Below are 23894 nucleotides of genomic sequence, written 5' to 3' on the forward strand. Positions count from 1 at the left end.
CTGGAGTTTACGTAAGCTCTTAGAGCAAAAGAGTGAGCAATGCTAGTATTGTTACTATTTAATTACAGTTGAGTAAGCCAAGGCATAAGAAGATAGCAATTTGTTCAAGGTCACAGCAAACAGTGACAAACTAAATCCTAAATGTGTATCCAGAGATGACAAATGGACCTTTGGCTCAATGCACCATCCAGTGGTTCATATATACCCCCCTCTCTAGTAACTTACTGTACAGTGTGCCAACACCTTTACTCACTTGAAACATATAGAATGAACTTTATTTTTTTTTAAAAACAGACCTACGAGACATTTTTTCTTGCATGTCTATGATTACACCCACTTATATTTTACAAAACTACAGACCAGCAGTAAATTTCTGAAAATAAAATTTAAAATACAGATACCTGAATAAACCACATGCAAGAGGGTGAACAATGAGCTTCAAGGGGAAAGAAAACTTTGAAAGGATTAATTATGGATTTACACTGAGTAATACGAGAGGAGTTTGAGTCTTAAAAAAAAAAAACCACCACCATCAAAAGCAGCCTTCTAGGAAAGAATATAGTGTATAGCTCGTGTATAGCTCTCTACAGTGATGCAGGAGTTTATGATTCATGTTAATCATTTGCCTCAAACTATTTAAACACATTTTTATTTTTTAAAAAAATGCATTATAACCTGCTGTTAGTTTGAATGCCACCTGCATCTAGCTACAATAATATTTTCATATTGCAAGCCATGGTTTCTAATACATGATTTGAGGGGGGAAACAATAATATAACTTCTTCAGTACATCAGATGTGCTAAATGTACATTCAGTAGACAAAACAATGGAAGTAATCACTTGGTATCCCTAGCCCAAGGATATCTTTGCCACAATGAGTTTACTGATACAGTATGTGAGAAGGTTGGAGGAATTACATTTAAGCGGGCTCCTTTCACTGTCTGCTTTTCCCAACTAAAATTTGTGCTCAACCCCAAAACCATTACAGTTCTTATGAAATACACTATTGGGGATATAATATACAGCACTTCATGTATTAAAAATATATGAATGTTTTCTCTATAATATTGACCAATATCGACTTTTTTTTATATAAATAAAATACAACTTAGTGAACTGTATTGTACTTTTATGTTCCCAAAACGTTTTACTAGTTGGTTCACATTTTTAGTAATCTAGACTCCTTTACTTCTCGCAAAGCACTATCTACTGTCTACATTGCTTGTGTCTATCCAAACTTCCTATACAGAAACAAGAAGGTTAGGTGGCAGCACCTGATCTTTTCAGAAAACCGATTCGTCTGTTTCATAGGCAGAGAAGTGCAACACAGTATCTATAAAATACACGATGCTACATAAAAACTCCTCAAAAGGACAATTTCTGAAAAACCTAGATTACCAAACTGCATATTTGAACAAATAGTTGAAAACGTATCTAAACAGCAAGTTGCGAAACCCCTCTTGCCCCTGAAACACATTTACTAAGCTTGAAGTATCAGCAGTTCCCTGGGACGAAGGAAAAAATTGTTTCATGGCATGCAGAGCATGTAGCTGCTTGCACTGCATCATGAAAGGTTTTGCACAACAGTACAGTGTTATGTTAGGGACACCCAAAGCACTTAATGTGTTGACTTCAAAGTGCATATACACAGTAATTGTCAAACTCCGCCAACCTAATATAAATTTAATCTGGAAGAACCACAAACCCTGCTCACAAACAAAACCATTGGGTTATATTTTCAAGCTACTTTTCTGAAAACCTCATTCCATCATTAAAAAAGTCCAATTACATGAAATCCCACGGTATATTTCAAGATCAAACCAGGGCTGTGGAGTTGGAGTCAGAAGCAATTGTAGGTGGAGTCAGAGTTGATAAAAATGTACCGAAAGACTCCAGCTTCAACATAAAATCTTAAATTTGCCCATCTATTATAATGTACCATTTTATACACACACATACAGTCAAACTTGCTTATTCCAATCATTGTATACAAAATATCAAAACACTGCTTTATATTCTGATTCAGATCATTCTCATTAAGCTCAGGATGCTGACCCTTTCAATAATGAAGCATCCGCATGTAAGCATTTGTCCTTGTTAGTTTACTCTTTTGTTCAAGCGAGATCAAAAGAGGAAAGAATAAAAGAAACAACTGTAAAACTGTCCACAATTCACTCTCTTTCCTAGGTGGTTTCTCAGCAGGATCAAAATAAAAATGTGTCTTTAGATATTGTGGATTGCAATTAACATTACAAAGACTATCTGTAAAGAAGGTTGAAGATCCTGCTGGCTGACTGAGGTCATTTGTTCAGATGGTTCTTATGACTTTCTGATGATATCCTGGAAGGCACCAGGTGACATTCATGTATTACTTGTGACCTTGCTTATATAAGACAGACACTCACCCCTGTTAATGCAGTCAGAAACAATGACAGCTGTAACTACTGAACAGAACATACTTAAATACGAAGTCCAGATACAAAATAAACCCTGATTAAATTAGGGATATGCATTCTTTAGTGCACATTCAGTTCATGATGTGCCTTAAAATTTTAGTCACTTAAAATATCCAAAAAATCTTTCCAGGGAAAAAAAACTTTTATACACTAATCTTCATATACTAAGCATACAGCTGTGGTCCTTATCAACTCACTTTGTTAGGAAGGAAAAAGGCCTCAAAGAGCTCCAGGGTCAAACGACTTCTGTAGAGCTAAATAGATCATAACGATCATCTCTTCATCATTGGCCACCAAAAAACCTTCACTGATTGCTTCAACTAATTTAACTGTAACGCAAATCTTCAAAAAGAGTGTTCAAAAAGAATTTGCTTGCAATCAAACAACTACAGCGATATGCTGCAAATCCGAGAAAAATACAAACACTTATCTTAATAGTGGTATTCATTCACAGCTATGGAATTTCCTCATAAAGAATGGGGCAAGCTTCTCGACACAGCATGAGGAGATTCCATAGCTGTGAATGAATACCACTATTAAGATAAGTGTTGGTATACTCCCGATGGAGTCCCGTTTTGCCCAAAGCTTAACACACTATAGCATGCATTAAAAAAAAAAATCACTATTTCATATAATTAAAACATTCTAATCTGATTTTCAGTAAAACAGGTATGAAATTTTTAAAAATGCAAACAAAAATCATGAAAAAAATCTGGGGAAAAATGAAAAACAACCAAATGTGTTTGCCTGCATTCATCCCTACTGATTATAGTGAAGCAGTAATTGCAAATGAACAACAACAATCCAAAGACCGTTCTAGATCCTTCTATTACAAACTTATAAAGCATCACCATCAAACATAGAAGAAGACATGCTTGAATATCTAAGCTATTATACTTCTTTATAGTTATCACCATGCCAATTATGAGAAAACAAAGGATTAGCAACTTGTCAAGAAAGCAAAACTTGCTGACCAGCCACCTTGATGGCTCGAAATCAAGAAACAGAAATGAGGAAGCATAAAACAAAAGTACTACAGTAGGCTGGTGCAAACAGGTAACTTGAGACTTGTCACCAAGATTTGTCTCCAGGCACTACAACTATTACTAGCACACATTTCTATAGCATTAGAAGTTGAACACAGCAATTTATAAAAACCACAGAAGAGAGACTGTTCTTTTTCTGTGGAACCTACATTATGCAGAAAAGTGATCAATTTCCAAGCAGTATTACTCAAAATACAGTAAAGAGAAGAAATAAAAATCATACAAACTGGTAATTAGAATAAAAGGACTAATAAAATCCAAGAGCCACCCAAATCCCAGTGCTGAAATCCACACCAAGTTTATGCAAGGTCCTGTTTATAAAGCAGCGCTAGAGTTTTTAGCACGCACTAATTGTAGAAATGCCCATAGGAGTATTATGGGCATCTACATGATTAGCGTGTCTTTGTAAACAGGGCCCTAAGCAATTTGCTGTATTTTTTTCAGTGCATGGCCAATCATTTTAAAATGCAAATATATTGAACTCTGATTAGTTTTCTACAAAGTCCAAGAATATCAACAGCTAGGCTATAGAATCCATTTAAAGGGTTGATGCCCAAAAGAACCATTAATAAAAAAGGGCTGGACTGTCTTCTTTTTTTTTTATTTATGCATCAAGATCTCAAGCGGAGTTCTACAGATCAAAACCGTTCAGTGAATCCAGGCTGCCCCAATTTGACTGCCCCTATCGGACCGACCATTCACTTGTCTATTAGATTGTAAGCTCTTTGAGCAGGGACTGTCTCTCTTTGTTAAATTGTACAGCGCTGCGTAACCCTAGTAGCGCTCTAGAAATGTTAAGTAGTAGTAGTGATTACTCCATATCTCAAAGTAAAAACCCCTTCCACTCCATCCCCCCCAAAAATGTCATTTAAATTGCTATCAAGACACTATCCCCTGGATTCTACATATGGCACCTACATTCTGCGCAGAGATACGTGCATAACTTAATTGGCATAACAAGGTAATCAGTGTTTATAACAGCACTTAACAAGCAATAATGAGCATTAATTAGCAATAATTACAATTTATGAACAGAAGTCACTAAGCATATTCCATAAACCCCGTACATCTATGCAGACGATATCACGATATACATCCCGTTCAAACAAGACATAATCGAAATCACAAATGAAATCACACACAGCCTCCAAATAATGAACTCATGGGCGGATGCATTCCAATTAAAGTTAAACACAGAAAAAAACACAATGTCTTATCCTGTCCTCACACTACAACACAAACAAAACCAATGCCATAAACACCCCAGACTACACACTTCCGGTCTCAGACAGCCTGAAAATACTGGGAGTCACAATTGACCGAAATCTCACACTCGAAGACCATGCGAAAAATACAGCAAAGAAAATGTTCTATTCAATGTGGAAACTTAAAAAAATCAACCCTTTCTTCCCAAGGGAAGTTTTCCGCAGCCTAGTACAATCAATGGTGCTAAGTCATCTAGACTACTGCAATGCCATCTATGCCGGATGCAAATAACAAATCATTAAGAAGCTTCAAACCGCTCAAAACACAGCAGCCAGACTCATATTTGGGAAAGCGAAATACGAAAGCACCAAACCCCTAAGAGAAAAACTACACTGGCTCCCACTAAAAGAACAAATTGCGTTCAAAGTCTGCACCCTGGTCCACAAAATCGTCTACGGGGAAGCCCCGACCTACATGTTAGATCTTAAAGACTTGCCTATTAGGAACTCAAAAAGATCATCATGCACATTCCTCAATCTCCACTATCCTAACTGCAAAGGGCTAAAATATAAATCCACATTCGCAACCAGTTTCTCATACATCTGCACACAGCCATGGAATGCACTACCGAAGGCCATAAAAACAACGGAAGCCCTAAACATCTTCCGAAGGCTACTGAAAACAGATCTTTTCAAGAAGGCATACCATAAACATTCATCTTAAACACTAAATAATAACATTATACATGATCTATACAAAACCAAACTCATCACATGACTGATTATCCTCTTTGCTATGAATGATCAAGCACTATTACTAGTGCTTGATCACCAAACGTATGTTACAATCCAATTTATTACCCAGTAACCTTTATGCAATACCATATCGAACTCTTCTTTACCATGTATGTATGCACATGGTGTATATATATATATATATATATATATATATATATATATATATATACCATAACCTGTTCCATATATGTTATGTTCCATGTATGTTACCATGTATGTATGCACCTGAACACAATACCATTTGTAATTCTGTTACCCGGAAATGGCAACCGCCATTACGTCAAATGTAAGCCACATTGAGCCTGCAAATTGGTGGGAAAATGTGGGATACAAATGCTACAAATAAATAAATAAAGAACTGAGACTAAATTGCGAAGAACGCAGTTCAAAATAAACACATCTAGCTTAAAAGGAGTGTATTTATGGGCATTTCATGGGCGTTCCAAAATTTCCACATAGTTATAGAACAGGGGTAAGTGCGCCTAAATCTAACTGCATGGATTTACACCAGGTTTTATTGGCGTAAATGGATGCGAGTAAATTTAGGTGCAACGGTATCAAATAAGCGTATTCTATACACCATACCTAAATTATATAGAAAACACTTAATTCCATGTGGATTTTTTTAGGCACCATATATAGAATCTGGCCCTATGTGGAAAAGGATATGACTAAGACATAGGAAAATCAGTAACAACTACATGATGCAAAGAAAGTCAGATTTTAAAATCATCACTGATAAGGTTTACTGCTTTCCTAGATTAAAACTTTCATTTGGCTAGCAAAATGCATCTTGCCCTTTCAAATGTATACCAACTTTGTCAGTTCTTATTTAGTTTAGATATCAAAAAGGTCAAAAGAACAGTCTTAGACAAGAGAAAACAAATGTTAGCTTACAGATATGTTTATTTAATGAAAATATGTCATTAAAAACAGCTTTAAAAACATATTTAGGGTGTCTGCACAGCTATAAACTACTTGTAATAACCTGCCATATACTTTAACAACTCCTTATCTGAGTTTAGAAAATGACAGCGTTCATATTGCCGTCAAGTAGTTTTAAATGTCATATTATGACTGTGAACCAGGCGATGTAAAGGAAACAGTTATTAATGGTTTTTAGAGTACGATCTCAAACTCCTTAGATACTAGGGATGTATATTTGTTGGTGCATCTTAAAAACTGTAATGCACTAAATTGATTTCGCACACATTATCTTGAACTTTTGAGCCAGACCCATGAAATAATATACACAGACTAACTTCTATTCTTCAGCAATAATTGTACACTTTGAATGATCTGCTTCATTTAGTGTTTCTTAACAAATTTAATGCACTAAATTGATTTAACACACATTATCCCATGAATTAATGCTCATTAAACTTTGAAAACCAGAAAACAAAATCTGAAAACTGGGGGGGGGGGAAAGCCAAACGATTATGCTCTGTCCACATCACTACTAAATACTATAGATTAAAAAAAGGACTGAAAGACACCAAACCTCATTACTCATTTGTGTGCTGTTTTAGCAAAGACAATGAATAGGAGTTACTTAAAGATCATCTCTCATTGACGAAAGCAACTAATTCACTGTTCAATCTTTAAGATGTACTACTAATCCTGTTGATTTTTGCATCTATTATTGTTATTACATTGTATCCACATACGTTTCTTGTCTTTCTAACTAATGTAACTTGGATTTATCATCAAAATGTTCTATTTTTAAATGGGAAGAGCTACACTTAACTCGAACTTGTTTGGGATAATTGTGGGATACAAATATCATTCATTCATTCATTAATAAATATAAATGGGTAACGTGGTCTCAAGCGACAATATACCTGCACTTAATCAAGCAGCTGTCATTTCACTGCATTCTACAGTAACAATCTGAAATTCCTAATGAAGAGAATTGGGAGGGGGATGGGGGGGGATGAAAACAAACAGCAAGTTTAGGAGCAACTGTAACAGTCCCAAGAACATAGCTAGTATCTCATAAGGGTTGTTTAATATAGGAACCTTGCCTGTTATCAAGTCACATCAGTATGTCCCAAATATCTTTCCGATGTGCAAGACGCATGCCCTTACATTATCTGAACATATTTCAAGAATAGCCAACAAAATCTTTGACATGAACATGAGGACAAATGTCTTCAGTGCTGAAGCTGGGGACAGGAGCTGGTGTTGGTATAAACTGTAGAATTTGCATGCTCACCTGCCTAGAGTGATAGACAAAGAAAAAAATTTTCAAACTGCAAAATGGATGGACCACTTGGTTTTTATCTGTCGTCATCTACTAAATAATATTGTGATATTATATAGTAAACAGCAACACAACGAAGCCATAACCTGCAATGAACAATATATCCCTCTTCTTCTCTTGATTCTCTAATGTTCTGTAACAACATCACTCTGTATTTGTTTCATCACCGGAGGTGGCTAACACCTCACGATACTATGGAAGCCACATTGAGCCTGCAAAGAGGTGGGAAAATGTGGGGTACAAATGCAACAAATAAATAAATATATAACAGGTTTGGATGATGTCCGTCAGTAGTGGGCATCAGCACCTCAATAGTTAATCCTCAAACGGGACTGGGCTAAATGGTTAGGCAAGCAGATGGAGCCAGTGCCTGTAATGGTTCCATCAGTGCATGTAGCTCTGGGGAGGAGTGCAGCTTCACTGATAAGGCTGGTAATCTGGCCTGCTTGGAAAGGCCACCTAATGCTTTAGGGACAGGAAAGTGGGTCAGGCAGCAGCAGGGTTTTGAAAGCAGGCATCTTCCAGTGATTTTCACTTAATGTCAGCTATTAAGCCTATAGAAATGTACAAACTAATCTATCAGAAAGTACTAGTCAAGGTGAACCAAGCAGCAAAATACATGAGTGTGATTTTTGTAACTGGATTCTTAAGAAATCTGTAAATAATAGGTTCAATGCTCGCAGCTCATTCAAGGTAAACAGCAGTTATATCTGCTTTTTAATTGCACCTCATCAAGAGGGAACTTCAGACAATGAGGTCTCTGCAGGAGTAAGAGATTGTGCACATTCCCAGTGTGCATGCATATAATGTATACAGATCTATTAAGTGGTATATCTGACATAAAACAAGCAGGCAAGTATGGTTCTTTCAAACAGCTTAAATACTGCTAAGAGTTATGAGGAAATCTATCATCCTACCTATTAACCTGCACATTAAAACGGATTTCCAGAACAAAATCTATCATGCACAACTATTAAATAAGTACATTGAAAACTACTGTAATTCAGTTGCATTTAAATTAGCAGCTATATTACACCTGATGATAGACTGTGCCACGCCCTGGTGTGATATTACAGTACCCAGAATTCTTTTTCTCCTGAAATACATACAAAACAAGTTGCCTACTATACAACCACAAGTTTATTAGTTACTGAACCTGCAATACAGAAGTATAAATTAAAAGCTGGGTTAGCAATACATCACTGCCCGAAAGGAAATTCCTGGTGCTTCCAGACCGCCCTCCCTATGTTTCACATCTTTTCAAGAATCATTGAACCTAGTCTTCTATCAGAAGGAACCTGCTCTCTTTTCTTAAGAGTACAGGACTTACAATTCTAATACGGTCACTTGCAAGCAGTAGCCAAACATTCAAGCACTGTCCTTTACGGTATTTTGTATTGTTTTAGAAACAGAAAATCTGATTGCATAGACAGACTATGTAAAAGAATGCCTACCATTCTGCATTTAGGATATAAATTATCTTACATCTCACCATTTTAGCGCATCTATAATTGTCCAGAAGTATTTTGAACTGAATCATTTTGAACAGGAATCCTACAACTGCAAATCAGACTTCCAATTAATCAGACTGCAAATTAATTCTATAAACTGACACCTAGAGGTACATGCCTCAAAGAAGGTGCCATTAATCGACAGTTAGGTGCCTAGTAGGCTCATTTTCAAAGCAGACTTACGAAGTTACACAGGTTACTATGTAACTTTGTAAGTCTATGTGCTTTGAAAATAAGTACCTATAGGCATTATTCTATAATGCAGATACTATGGCACTTAGGCGCCAACTACAAGGGAGCGTACACATGGACACCGCATGGGCATGTCTTCCATTTGCAAACCTATAGAATAAGTTGCATGCATCACTTGGTGAACCAACTTACATCTGTCTTTGACATGGCATAAGAGGAAGCACCTCAGCATGGACTCCAATGCTGTCTTACAATGCTATTCCATAACAGAATCTTGGTGCTAAGGTGCCATTATGGAATTGGCACTCCCGAACTGAGGCACTAGTTTATAGAATTGTTGCCATAGTGTGTGTGCATGCCTGGGTGGGTGGGCGGGACAGAAAGGGAGACTGCCTGGGTTGAGTTGGGAGATGCACAGAAGCAAATGCAGAGGTCACCGCTAAATACTGCAAGGACAATTCTATAACTGGGTGCCCACATTTACAGCATATATACGTACAGAATATTGTCACCTAAATGCATAAAGTATATTGCTATTCTGTAATGGTGCATAGAGCATAAATGCATGGGAGGCATACATGTGGGTGGGCATGGGTGGGGCTCCCGCTTATATGCCCCACCCAACTTACAGACTATTATCAGTTAAACCTGCCACATTTATGCAACCACACTTATGCCAGCTCTATGGCTAGTGCACCTGCAGGCACAGAAAATTAAGGTGTGCCATTACTGGGTTACGCTAGTCTCTCTATATAAAACGCACCTTCAACGTTCTAATGAAGCCGGAAGTTGTAGTTGTGTAGATCGCTTTTGCCCATGAGTGTGTGCCCCGCCCTCACGTTACAACGTGATGACGTCGAGGGCGGAGCAATCACACTCACCAACTCACCGTGGGAGGGACAGGAGGGAGGGTGGGGGATTACGTTGCTAGCGCCCGATCGTCATGACGTCGTGAATCGCATCTTTCAGACGCATAACGGACCTATCCACCACCCAAACAACATCAATCGCCGGCACAGAGAAGAAGAGAAATGTGGCTATCGTCAGCACAGGTACGCCACGGCGAAGGGGGAGGGTCGACAGGGTCGCGGCACGGGGATAAAGGGGTCAGTAACGCCGAGGGGGGGTGTTGAAATCAGAGGGAGGGGGAATCTGGAACTCGGTGAGAGGGGCATGAGGAGGCCCTTGAACTGGGAGGGAGGGACGGGCATCAGGGGGGTCTGCAACTTGGAAGCAAGGCAGGAAGGAAGGGAGGGAGGGAGGTCTGGAACTCAGAAGGAAAGGAAGGAAGAAAGGAAGAAAGAGACGGAGGGGAGTCTGGGAGGGAGGGGGGCTGGAACTCGGCAGGGATGTGGGGTCTGCAATTCGGGAGGAGGGAGGGAGGGGGAATATCTTGCTAGCGCCCGTTTCCTTGCCTACCGAAACGGGCCTTTTATACTAGTATTCTATAATTGAATCTAGGCACCCAGATGCCATTATAGAATAAGCTCTCACCATGCAACATTAGGGCACCGAAACAGAGGCACCCCATTTATAGAATTGCCTTCTATGCAAATATCTGCTAGTAGATACAGAAGAAATCTTAGCAAACATGACTGCAGTTAAAATAAAAGTTTTAAAAACAAAGCTTCTAGACTCAGATTGCCAATCACAGCTACTAGCATTACAAAACCTTTTTTGTTCCTCCTGTCCTTTGAACTCTAGTAGAAAAAGATAGAAGTAGACCTATAAACATTGAAAAGCAGGGTCATGGCACCTGTAACTTGAAAGTAGCCAGACTCCACTGAATTTCTGCCTACTGCTTTACTATTTATTTTAACACAAATCAAATGAGAGAACAGATTCCAAGATGGCTGACACATGAAAGTCACCAATGAATGCTTACCTCCAAAGCTGGCAATTTTGCTGGTTTTGTTTACAATGGGGAAACGAAAAGGTGGACAGGTGGCTAAACTCTCTGCAGCCTCTGTTACACCCAAATCAGGCCCCACAGATTCCTTTGCTGCCACAGCAGTGAGCAGAATATTGAAAGAGTAGTGTCTGCAAACAGAAGGGCCAAATAGATCGCTTTGGCTGGAAGTTTCTTTGATCCCAGATTCAAGACCCCCACTTTTGCAGCCTGGTCCCCTCAATTTGCCTGGCATTGAGAATCTAGGTCCCTGCATGGAGAGTGCCAGGGCCTTGAGAGATGCCAGAGCTGGGGGTAGAAAGAACTTTCAAGCCATTGGAGAGTGACCTAGGGGCAACCTACAGGTGAAGCGGAGCTGGGAAGATCATCGACCGAAGAACTGCAGAAGCAAGTTTCCCTAGGAGCTGCAGGAGAATTTTAGAGTGAAGGTTTGAGGGCTGACTTCGAAGTGTCTAATCTTTCTGGGATCTTTACAGGTAGTCCCTTGGATATAGCATGATACCATATCGTTAGCCATTACAGATTTTGTTAAAATCCTATCATCAATTGTTAAGATGAAACCTCAGATAACAAACCTCAGAAACTAAAATTAAAGACCAGATAGTTCAAGTAATGCAAATTAAGAACTTTACTGGAGCTTTTGACACAAGTAAAAGAATTTCTCAATCCATGTCACAAGTTCCAGCTGTTCAAAAGTAAGTATTTTGAACAGCTGGCACTTGTGACATGGATTGAGAAATTCTTTTACTTGTGTCAAAAGCTCCAGTAAAGTTCTTAATTTGCATTACTTGAACTATTAGATGTATCGGCAATTCGATAAACGCTTGAAAATATGGATAATATGATTAGGAGTTCAAATTGAGATTATTTCCTGAAAGAGTTACATGTGTAGAGGCCAGCCATGGCTCTTCCCACTCTCAGCCACGTGTCTGGTGAGACCCATTCTGCTGTAATCAGGTCCTGAATGTCTGAATGCATCAGGAAGGCTTTAGAAGAGCCTCTAAGCCCCCTCATGATCGATAAAGAAGGAACTCCTGATGCCAAAGCAGAAAGCTCCTCAATGGAAAGTACCACCAGTGCCTCAGTAATAAGAGTACTGAGCTTCTCTTTATAAAACAACCTCAGTACGTTTGGATCATCCCCCCTCCTCAGGAGGGCGCTCTTCCTCCTCTAACAGCGCCTTCAAAAATGGCTCCAATTAATAGACTGAGGCCATATCAGATGAGGCTCTCTGCTTCTCCCTCCTTACCTGCCCGCTCCTGGAGGTGTAAACGACATCTCTTATGAGCCAGAGGGGCAGCGGAGTGAGAAACTGAAGCACCCTGCAGCAAAACTCAGACTGTCCCTGCTTCAGTCAACAGGCCTGGTGTAAGAACAATATAAAGTCCGGAGAAAACAAAGATCTTGATTATGCTAAATGCTCTGTCGAGTCCTGAGGTTGCAAAATGGTGGCTGTGCTCCACACATGAACAGACAGAGGCTGTTCCTCATTGCCAGTCAGCCCCAACAAAATGGGGGCCAGTTAACCAACTGGACCAGGAGCAGATCACTCAGAATCAGTGGCTGAAAAGTGTGTCCATCCACCTGTTGGAGAGAAAATACTGAGCAGCAGGACAGGATGCCACAGAGATATGTCTCAGCTTAGTTTTCAGTTCTCTTATCTCCACTTGCTGGTTGATGGACCCAATTATTCCACAGGTTCTAGAATACTGTGAAGCAGGGTAATGGAAAGGAATGTTATGAACAGATCAATAGGAGACATTATGGCTAACTCGAACATTCTGCTACTTGGGATCAGGAGATGGCTACATTGACTGTGACTTTAGCTAACAGTGCTCAAAGGCCAACATGTTTAAAACATATTTTCAATATACATATTTTTCCTTCTGAACAAATTATTCTTATATTTTTCCGTATGTCTCACAGGAGATCCAGAAGAGAAGGCGGCAGTTTTGATGCTACACCCAGGAGTGATAGAACTTGGAGCCTCATTTCATCTTCAGTTCCCATACAAATGTGTTGTGAGATATCAAACTGTGAAATATATATTTTTTGGGACCTTTCTCATCTGACATCCTTTTAGTAGCCAGGGGAGCACCTGGCATAACCTCCACAGATAGAGCTGGGGTAATGCAAATTGTATCCTCACAGACTTCATGTGTTATGTTAATTTACCTTATTGCTAGCTGGGGGGGGGGGGGGGGGGAAACATTTTCCTCTCCTTTTCCTCCTTGTTGATATTGGAATTCTAATTTTGTGGATTTTTAGCTTTCCAGTTCCTATATTATACCTTAACTAGCCGTTAAGCCCGTAATAACGGGCTAGTTTTTTGTTTTCCTATGCCCCCCCCCCCCGTCCACCAACCCTGCTCTCCCCTGCCCTCCCCCCAGCGTGTTTCCCTCAGTTCCGCCCCCTCCTTCCCTCCCTGCTCCCTCCTCCTCCGATTTCCACGCCCATGTCCAAGCCCTCCTACCTATTGGGCTGTACTGCTGGTGGAGGCGGGGCTTGGACTTCTACATTCTCAGCATTCCAACTCTACTGCGCATTTGCAGGTGAGTCGGTCACTTGCCGTTTATATGTTTGACTAGACTTTGAGCCCGTAAAAACGGGCTATTATAGAAAGGGGGGGTTGAAAGGCCCGCCCCCACCGCTGCCCCTCCCCCTCCGAGTTCGCGCCCCCCCCCCCCACCGAGCCGTCACCACCCACCTTCCACCCGGCCGGGCCCTCGCTCCGCTATTGAAACAGCGAGGGTCCGGGAACGCAGCACTGAGCTCTACTGAGCTGCCGACGTCGGCCTTCGTTCTTCTTCTCTGCCTGTCCCGCCCTCGTGTGACGTAACGTCATCGAGGGCAGGACAGAGGCAGAGAAGAAGAAGGAAGGGCGATGTCGGCAGCTCAGCAGAGCTCAGTGCTGCGTTCCCGGACCCTCGCTGTTTCAATAGTGGAGCGAGGGCCCGACCGGGTAGAAGGTGGGTGGCGGCGGCGACTCGGGTGGGGGAGCGTTAGACAGCGGTGTCCCTCAATCAGCAATGCGCAGTACAGACCCTCTGTGTTCCGCCCCCCGTCATCACGTATTGACGTGGGGGCGGGGCAGAGAAGGTCTCTACTGCGCATTTGCGAGTGAGTACGGTCACTCGCCGTTTATATGTTTGATGTTTATACTTGATTTTGTTTTTCCTACTTTGAAAGCTTTACTGTACAAGTGTACTTTTGATTAACTTGTTACATTGAAATTCTATAAATAAAAATTTAAACACACACACAAAATGAAACTTTTTCCAATCTTATTGTGCCTATATCATTAACAGACTTAATATAAGAACAGTTACACTACTGGGTCAGACCAAGGATCCATCCAGCCCTGTATCCTGTTTCCAATAGTGGCCAGTCCAGATTCCAAGCACCTGGAAGACCCCAGCAAAACATCTGCAGAGGCCAAGATCCAGGTACTCTCCCTCCCCCAGCACTCACTCACTCCACTACCCCCCTTTTCCCTCAGCATTTTCTCTGGTGCCCTCTTCAAGCACACCCAACACTCTCCTCCCTTTCCTTTTTCCCTCCCCACAACACTCTCAGTCTTTTCCATCCCTCCCCAGCACACCTTCTTCAGCGGTACTGCTCTTCAGCTCTAGATGACCCAAACCACCATGTCTGTCCATGGCTAGCAGGATACACAACTGCACATCCTGCACTCCAGCAGAGACATTTCCAAGTCCCCAAGCATATCATATATTACAGCACAAATACACCAGGATTAGAAATGCAGTGTCTCAGAAAAGTCTTAGTATAACATTAAGGTTAATATAGCAATAAAGAGTGCTGAAGAACAAGAGGACCACCTGAAACAACCCTGCAAGCACTTCAAGTCAATTTACTGTCTGAACTGGTAATGTTTAAAGTATCTTCAAAGCAAGCAGTTTTACATTTTGATGATATACCATGTTCAAACCAACATATAATTTGTGTAATACAAGGTGAAACATTCTAAATTAAAGATCTAACACAGCAAGTAAACAAAAAAAAAATCTTATTTCTCCTGTTTCCTATACATTTATGCTTTTTAAAACTAAGTATGCAGCTTTTAATACAAACATACCTTTTGCTCTGAAATAGCTGCTTACCGCTGGAAAGTAGTACATGCTGGGGCAAATTAAAAGCATTTATGCAGTCAGCTGCAACACACAGTATAGAATTTTAATCTAAGGCAGTTCTACAAATAAATTTGACTGTGAACAGCCAACTTTTATGTATCTGATGAAAAGGGGCGTGCTTTGGAACTGGAAAAGAGCTGCTGGAAGATGTTGAGCCGCTGACCCTTGTCTGTGGGAAGTGCCAACAGGTAGCTATTTAACTAACTTTAAAAGTTGTAGCTGAATTTTCAGAGCCAGAAGTTTTATGCAGGCTGCAATACTAAAAAAAAAAATACATAAAACTTCAAATTGTTTAAATTAGACAACTTTAAAACTGTGGTTCCACCACTAATTGTTGACTATGTTTTCGTATAATCAGCTATCATACCTAGAAAAAAACTTCTCATACCAAAACACTGGCTCATTAAGCATTAATTTCCGCAAATCTCTGAAAACCTCTCTCTTTAACAAGGCCTACCACGAGAACCCATAACTATCACACCTTTATTCAGAATGTATCTTTCTATAACTGCTTGACCAGATCCTCTTGTTTCCCTTGACTTCTGTGTAACACCAATTGTATTCTTTACCCTGGTATGGTGATACCATAACAGGTCTTTGTAAGCCACATTGAGCCTGCAAATAGGTGGGAAAATGTGGGATACAAGTGCAAAATAATAATAATAATAATTTGCCCACAGACTCAAAAAGACCTACTTTCTCTTCAAACCTGATGGAGCTGAACAAGTTTTCAAAACTTAGCACAATCGTCTAAAAATAAAAAACCAACAACAACAAATAACAAAAAAATAAACCATTTTAAGAAACTGATACTTCAGATGGCAGTTATTTTGCTAGCATTAAAAATGGTCTGGACAGTACAATCCTACACTCCAGAGATGTTCCTTCAAACACAACGATGGCAGATTAAGACAGTAAAATCAGAGCTCATAACCAAATCCAGAGCTTTGCCACTGTTCCTTGATTATCAAAGACCTTCTCACTATAATTGCAATCCAGCAACACTGACCTTTCAAAAATCCCCATACTACAGGTGGGATTTTAGATCACTTTTGATGATACACTGCACCTTTAACTGGAAGAAATTTAGTTTGGCTAGAACATTCAATTCTACAGAAACAGTCTGCCTAATTTTTCTCAATATTTGCTGTAATTGTTACCATAATAGTCATAACAATATGCCAGTTTACTCTAAACGCATCAGCCATCCCAAGGAGTCACAAACAGATTCACTGTGCTAATCTAACTGCTAATTGTAACCCAACCAACCTGACATAGCCTGAAGGCAAGGGATTTTAAGTTCCACAAACATCAAACAGCCTCTTCTGAGGTATTATACCTATGTTAAATGGAATTGTTTTAATTTATTTTCTGAAATCAGATACTAATACAATCACATATAATGCTTGACAACTAAGAGAAGCTTGGATGTGCTTACCTGAAACTGACACCCTCATAAGAGCTTCCAGGGGTCTGTTATTGTCCAGATCTCGGCTCAGCTTTAATTCCCCAGTGGTGGAATCCAGCAGGAGGAGGTTCAATTCATTCCCCTGCACAAAGGAGTAGTGAAGAGTATCAGACACATCCGGGTCATAGGCTGGAATCTTTCCAATGACCCCAGAAGGGAAACTGTTGGATTTATTGGTGACATAGTTGTTGAAAATTATTTCAAAATTTTGCAGCACTGGATCATTATCATTTTTGTCCATCAGATGGATGTGGAGGGTAGCCCTGCTCACCAAGGGGGCTGATGTGGCCTGCACCACAATCATATATTCTGTCCTAGTTTCGTAGTCAAGATCCACTAAAGCTGTCAGGTCTCCATTAAATAGATCCAGTTGGAAGATTTCAGGGATGTTGCCTTCTACAATTTGATACATGATCTGAGCATTGGTCCCTTCATCGGGATCAGTGGCAGTAACTCTAGCAACAATAGAGCCAACAGGGCTATTTTCCTCCACATAGATGTCCAGCTCATCCTTCTCAAAGACAGGTGGATTATCATTGATGTCCAGCACGGTAATATGCACATCAACTAGAGCTCTCAGGGCTGGGCTGCCCCTATCCACCGCATAGGCTTTCAGATTGTACACAGGCACATTCTCCCGATCCAACTTGCGGAAGGTTCTGACAATGCCTGAAGTGGGCTCAATGTAGAAGTCACCATCTCCATCATCGCCACCCTGAAAGGTGTACATTATTCTTCCGTTGAGGCCAGAGTCCCGGTCAGTGGCAGATATCTGGAGCACACTGGTGGAAGGGGGCACATCCTCAAACACTGAGCCCTGGTAGCGATCCCGCAGAAACTGTGGAGGATTGTCATTAGCATCCAGGACCAGGATCTCCACATAAGTGGTGTCTGACTTTTGAGGGATACCGTTATCCCTAGCCGTCACAGCCAGGGTGTACGAGGCTTGGTCCTCATAATCCAGCTCCATGAGAGTGGTGATGGTGCCTGTGTCTGGATCAATGCGGAACTGTGGGATGTGGTCTTCCATAATGTACGTGATCCTAGCGTTCTCCCCAGTGTCTTCATCCGTGGCACTGATGGTGACAATAGATGTGCCGATTGGCTTATCTTCACTCACGCTCACCGTGTAGTGTGAGCTCTGAAAGACTGGCCGGTGGGTGTTGGCATCAGTTACATTCACAAACACCTGCACAGTGTCAGAGAGGGTACCATCGGAAGCAGTGACAGTGAGCACATACTGCCTCTCCTGCTTGTAGTCCAGAGGCAAGGCCAGCGTGATCAAGCCTCCCCCACTCTGGCTCGTGATGGCGAATCGGTTCCGGGTGTTACCACTGGTAATTTGGAAGGTAACCACACTGTTCACATCCCGGTCCACAGCAGTGAGGGTCAGAACACTGCTGCCTACAGCTGCATCCTCATTCAGTCGCAGGTGGTATACCCTCTCAGTGAAGCTGGGGTTGTTGTCATTCACATCCAACACAGTGATGGCCACGCTGGCAGATGAACTCATGACAGGCAACCCATGGTCTCTAGCCTCCACACTAAAGCTGTAGTGCTCCACAGTTTCACGGTCCAGCTCCTGAGACACTGTGATCCAGCCTGTGTTGTTATTGATCTGAAAGGGGCAGTTAGGTGGAGTATCCACTAGCTGGTACTCCATGCGAGCATTTTCCCCAGCATCAGCATCATTGGCTTGAATATGGATGACAGAGTAGCCCACAGGCACATTCTCCAAGACTGTGGCCTGAAAGGGGGTGCTCACAAAGATAGGCGAATTGTCATTCACATCCACCACCTGCACCACCACCACCCCAGTACTGTTACTAAGTGGAGGGCGCCCACCATCCTGGGCCTTGATCCTTAGAGTGTACTCCCTGATCATCTCATAATCGAGTGGGTTTATCACATCAATGTTGCCGGTGAAAGAATGAATGTAGAACTGGCCTTTGATGTTGCCACTGACAATACTGTAGTGGATAACTGCATTGTTGCCCCGATCCCTATCGGCAGCCATCACTTGGAGGATCTGACTGTTCACAGGCACATTTTCAGGGACCTGCACCACGTACCTCTTTTCACTGAACTGGGGGGAGTTGTCATTTTCATCCTCCACTAGTATGTGCAGGGTAGTAGTGGCACTTTTGGGGCCGGGATCTTTGCCCTGGTCATTGGCTTCCACGATCAGGTGATACTCGTCTACGGCCTCCCGGTCCACAGGGGCTCTGGTCCTCACCACGCCAGATTTGGAGTCGATCTCAAAGGCAGCATTGTCCCCGTTGACTAGCCGATAAAGCATGTTGGCGTTGGAAGGGGCATCGCCATCGGTGGCCCTGATGGTCAAAACCTCGTAGCCCACCTCCAGATTCTCCCGGATGGTCTCCCGGTACTCGGACTGCTCGAAGACGGGCTGGTGGTCGTTGGTGTCGCTGACGGTGACAGTGAGGTAGGTGGTGGCGGATCTACGGGGAGACCCCCCGTCCAGGGCGCTGACTTTCAGCACGTGGGTGTCCTTGGTCTCGCGGTCCAGGGCCTGCGCCGTGCTCACACTCCCCGTCTCCCGGTCGATTGCAAAGTAATTGTTGGACCTGCTGTCGAAAAGCGCCTCCATGAAGTATTCCAGCCGCCCCGCCTCCCCTTGGTCGGGGTCCGAGGCCCTCAGGGAGATGACCCGGGTGCCAGCCGGCTCGTTCTCGGGCACCGACACCTGGTAACTGGGTAGCTGGAACTGGGGGCTGGTGTTGGCGCTCCTGCGCGCCCGAACCATCCCCGATCTGCCTGGCCAACGGGCTCCGGCCGTCCCCACGACTTTCAGCCGGACTCGAACCTCGCCGGGCCACTGGTGCAAAAGGCAGAGCAGGTGCCCCCACGCCTCACCTCCAGGGGGAACGCAGCCGGCCGTCCCGAGGCCCCAGCGGCAGCCCCCCGAAAGCAAGAGGGCAGAGATCAGGTCGCCGACGTCCCCCGCAGGGAGGCAGAGCGGGGCTTGGGGGTGCCGGGATCGCCTGATGAGCAGATCAGGTGGTCGTTCCTTCCGCTCCTCCTCTCCTTGCAGTGCGCAGCGCGGGCCGTGCACGTGGACCCGGAGACGCAGGTGCAGCGCGGTGCCGGTACCGCCACCACTCAAGTGCACGGAGAACGGAACGGGGTTCCTGGGCAGCCGAGCGCAGTCACTGGGCGGCCGCAGTCTCAGCAGCCCCCGCTCCTCCTCCCAGCTCAGGTCCAGAGCCTGGCCGGCGCCGTGGATTCTGTAAGTCCAGTCCGCCCCCAGCGAAAGGTTGAGCCACAGCTCGGCCTCGGGGCCCGAAAGGTGAAGGTCCAGGGCGCTGCCGCCGCCGCCCAGCAGTAAAGGGACGCAAAGGCAGGCGAAGAGGAGGAGGAGCAGCGGCGGCGCTTCTTCCATGCTTCCAGCGCCTCAGCCAGCGCTGGCTTCCCCTGCTCCGCTCCTCATGAAAGCGGCAGGGAACTTCTCCTCCACCCAAACTTTGGTCGCAAGTGACTTCCAAAATGGCTCCGCAGTTGCAGCCCCCCCTCTCTCGGCCAAGTCGGCTGCTGCCAGTTAACTTTCCGTGGCCAGGACTCCTGGGTTTAGAGTACCGCAAAAGTTCCTTCAGTCCCTCGGCAAAGTGCCGTCCTCAGCTTTTTTTTTTTTTTTTTACTTTCCCCAGAGTTTTTGTTTTCTATCAGGATTCCAGTCTTTCCGCCTGCAGGCGCATAATGCAAGAAAGTAAACTTTGCAGCGGTCTCTCTCACTGTAACTCGACGAGCACTGACAGGTGGGGGGGGGGGGGAGGAGGAGGCGGCGGCGGCGGCGGCGGACTCTCCCTGCTATTCGGTGAATCGCTGCTCCTGGAGCGCGCGGAGAGGCGCAGGTTGCTGTCTCCATGGAAACGGGCAGGGCTGTAAAGCGTCTCAGAGGAGCGCCACGGGCCGGGCTGGCACCTAACCCTTTGCTGCCTCCCTGTGGTGTATTGTTACAGAGCAAGACGCTGGAGCGCGGAAAAAGGCGTGAGAGAACCCGCTGAGGACAACCCCCCCCCACCTCAAAGCCTCTTCCCACCAGGGGTGTGCTGGTACATTTTTAACTACGGGCTCTCTCTCTGGGCATAGCCGGCCCTGAAATTTTGGGGGTGGGTTGGGGTGTGGGAATACATGCCTCTCTGTCTTCTCCCTTGTGCGGGCACGCTAGGCATACCTTTGCCGAGTTCCACCAGCCAATAAATGGACTGCCACCATTCTCTGCTGCTTGTTTCTGGTTCTGAGCAGCATGATAGAACCTTCTTGCAGCTTGCATGAAAAGTCCCAGCCTGATGCTCAGAGTCAGAAACAAGGAGCAGGGAGCAGCAGCAGTCTATTTACTTGGCTGGTGGGGCCAGCATCACTGCCAGCAAAGTAAAAGAGAATTCAGGAGGGGGCCCAAGCCCACATTTTAGAAGTCAGTTGTTAAAGTAGTCATGGGGAGGCCTACTTTAACAACCAGCTCCCAAAATTCCCACGCCTGTTGGTCAACATTTTACAGGACCAGGACACTGTACCAGTGATTTCACAGTGAGAATCCTCAAAGGTAACTTTAAAACCATACAAGAACGTAAGACCTTTGAAGTCAGAATGATTGAATATTTTAACACCCAACAGAAAGGACTTAACAAGGACCTGGGGTTCCTAGCCCATTATAAACCATAAAGCTGTATGTCTCTGTTGATCACCCCACCCCTCACCTATCCACACCCATCCTGTTAGAATATCAATGATATGCTTTGATGTCCCCATGCATACCTCCGACCCACCCCCATCCTCCCACCCTGTCAGACTGTCATAGTAATGCTTGAATGTTTTCACTTATATACACTGTCAGCTAGCACATTTGCTTATTTCCGATCTGAGGAAGAAGGGCAACCTTCGAAAGCTAATCAAGAAATGTATTAAGTTATGTCCAATAAAAAAGGTATCATCTTATTTTCTTTTCCATGTTTTATTTTGTTTGATTTCTATTGATAACCTTAAGAGTGGACTAACACGGCTACCACACTCCTCTACTTAAAAACTTAACAAACGGCTCTCCCGAGCCCATGAGAGCCCGCTCCAGCACAACACTGCTTCCCACCCATATTCTTTAAATACACCCAGAAACCTATACTCCGTTTTCTGAACCTTTATTGCCCAATTGACAAGAAGTTACAGCTTTATTATCCAAGATTTCCAGTGGGCAAGTAATTCTCAACCATTGTGTCACCAAGAGCTGAAGGTGTGTGACATGCAAACCCAATCTTTTTTTTTTTTTGACAACCATGTGGGCAGTGCAAACTAGCAAGTCAGGTACTTGAAATCCCCACAACTGCGTTCTAATTATTTCTCTTCCACATTCCCAATGATCACTCTTGCCACCAGACCAAGCTGGAGATATTGTAGGTCTGTTTCTCCCTGGCACCCAATGCAGTCATCGTGAGTGCATCCTGAACCTACAGGTGGTGGCATCACAATCATGGCTGCCTGTCACATCTGTGGCCGTGACCCATCTCAGATTCACCTTATTTCCTGTGGTCAGCTTCTGAGCTGGCTTCTGTCTGTTCTTTGTGAGTTAGTTCTGTCTCTGTCTCTGTCTCTGTGTGCTGGCTGTATTAGATTGTCGGTGTGCTGTCACCCGTTCCAGATTTCAGCTCAGTCCAGTCCGGATCTTCCAGGCTGCCCGACCCTTAGTTGCCTGGTGATTGTTGCACCTGAGTCTCAGCTGCCTGCTGGGCTTATTAGCCATTTGGAACCTCTCTGCCTTGGCCATTGCATTTTGTCTAAGACCCTGGTATGTTGGTGCTTGTTGCACTTCTGCTAGTCTAGTGATTTGTCTGAGATTCTTGCCTTAATTCTTGCTTGTTTCTAGTTAGTCTGTGTTTGGTTTAGTTTAGGTTTTACTTGTTTTTCTAGCCTTGTTTCTTGTTTGTATCTCAGTGTTTAGTTTCTGTTTGTGTGCTGGCTTTGTGGCTGCTTGCAGCTTTTAGTTCTGTGTCTTGTTAGTCAGTGTTTTCTTCCCTGTTTCAGTGGCTGCTTGCAGCTTTCAGTTTCTGTCCCCTAGCTTGTCCTGTCCCTGCCTTGTGTAGTTTGTCTAGCCTAGTTTCCTGCCCATGTTCCTTCCTTTCCCCTCTGACACTCAGTCCCTGTGCTGCCTTGCTGTTATCCAGTCCTGGCCTGTCCTGCAAAGTCCTGTCGGCCACCTGAAGCTGGGAGCTCAACTCCTGGTGGAAAGTGGCCAGGTATAGGTGAAGCCTAACTGTTGTCAGAGTTCTGCCTTGCCCCTGGTGTGGGGTGGTTTTGCCTGTCACTGCCGCTCCTCGGCGGTGGCCCAAGGGCTCGCAAACCAGTTTCCAGCTTTGAAAATGTGACGCTGCCACCAACTTGGGCTGGAAATGATGCATTCTGCTCCCTGCCCTGTGGCCATTATTACTTCTGCAAGCGTGGCCCAGAAAGATGTGGGGTCTTGCAGCCCTCTCTGGATAAGTTTTAAAGGAGACTGGTGATGAAAGGAGTGTTTGAAAGTTGAAAGAGAAAATAGGAATGGAGATTAGGAGAAAGGGGGTGACCTGGGTGACAGGAGGAAGAAAGCATAAAACTGGAGCAGTGGTCTTTTATTACAGAAGGAGAACCCTAGGTGTGGCAAGTGCCCACCCCCTTCAGAAAAATAACTATCAGAATTGAGATTAAGTGGCAACCCAGTGATTGAGGCAGGGGGAGGGGACTGGGGGAACTAGGCAGGAGAATGTGACATTTGTGGCTTAATGGAGACTTGATGGTGAAAGAGTGTACTGGCAGACTAAGGCCATGATTCTCAAAGCTTACTGTGCTTGCAATGTTTGATTTAGACTGGTTGTAGCCAGTCTAGCATGTGCGTTATTCAGCATCTAA

At 43.6% G+C, this 23894-nt stretch overlaps 1 protein-coding gene across 1 annotated transcript in view; it reads right to left on the bottom strand.

Annotated features, from left to right (window-relative positions):
* Positions 1 to 20759, bottom strand: part of CELSR1 (cadherin EGF LAG seven-pass G-type receptor 1) — a 329426-nt gene extending 308667 nt beyond the window's left edge. Inside the window, 1 exon segment of the mRNA XM_030217205.1 lies at positions 16971 to 20759. Within this exon segment, the coding sequence (XP_030073065.1) occupies positions 16971 to 20403 (3433 nt within the window). The 5' untranslated portion in view covers positions 20404 to 20759.
* Positions 20760 to 23894: the final 3135 nt, after the last annotated feature.

Source organism: Microcaecilia unicolor, chromosome 10 (assembly GCF_901765095.1).
Source record: "Microcaecilia unicolor chromosome 10, aMicUni1.1, whole genome shotgun sequence".
NCBI lineage: Eukaryota > Metazoa > Chordata > Amphibia > Gymnophiona > Siphonopidae > Microcaecilia > Microcaecilia unicolor.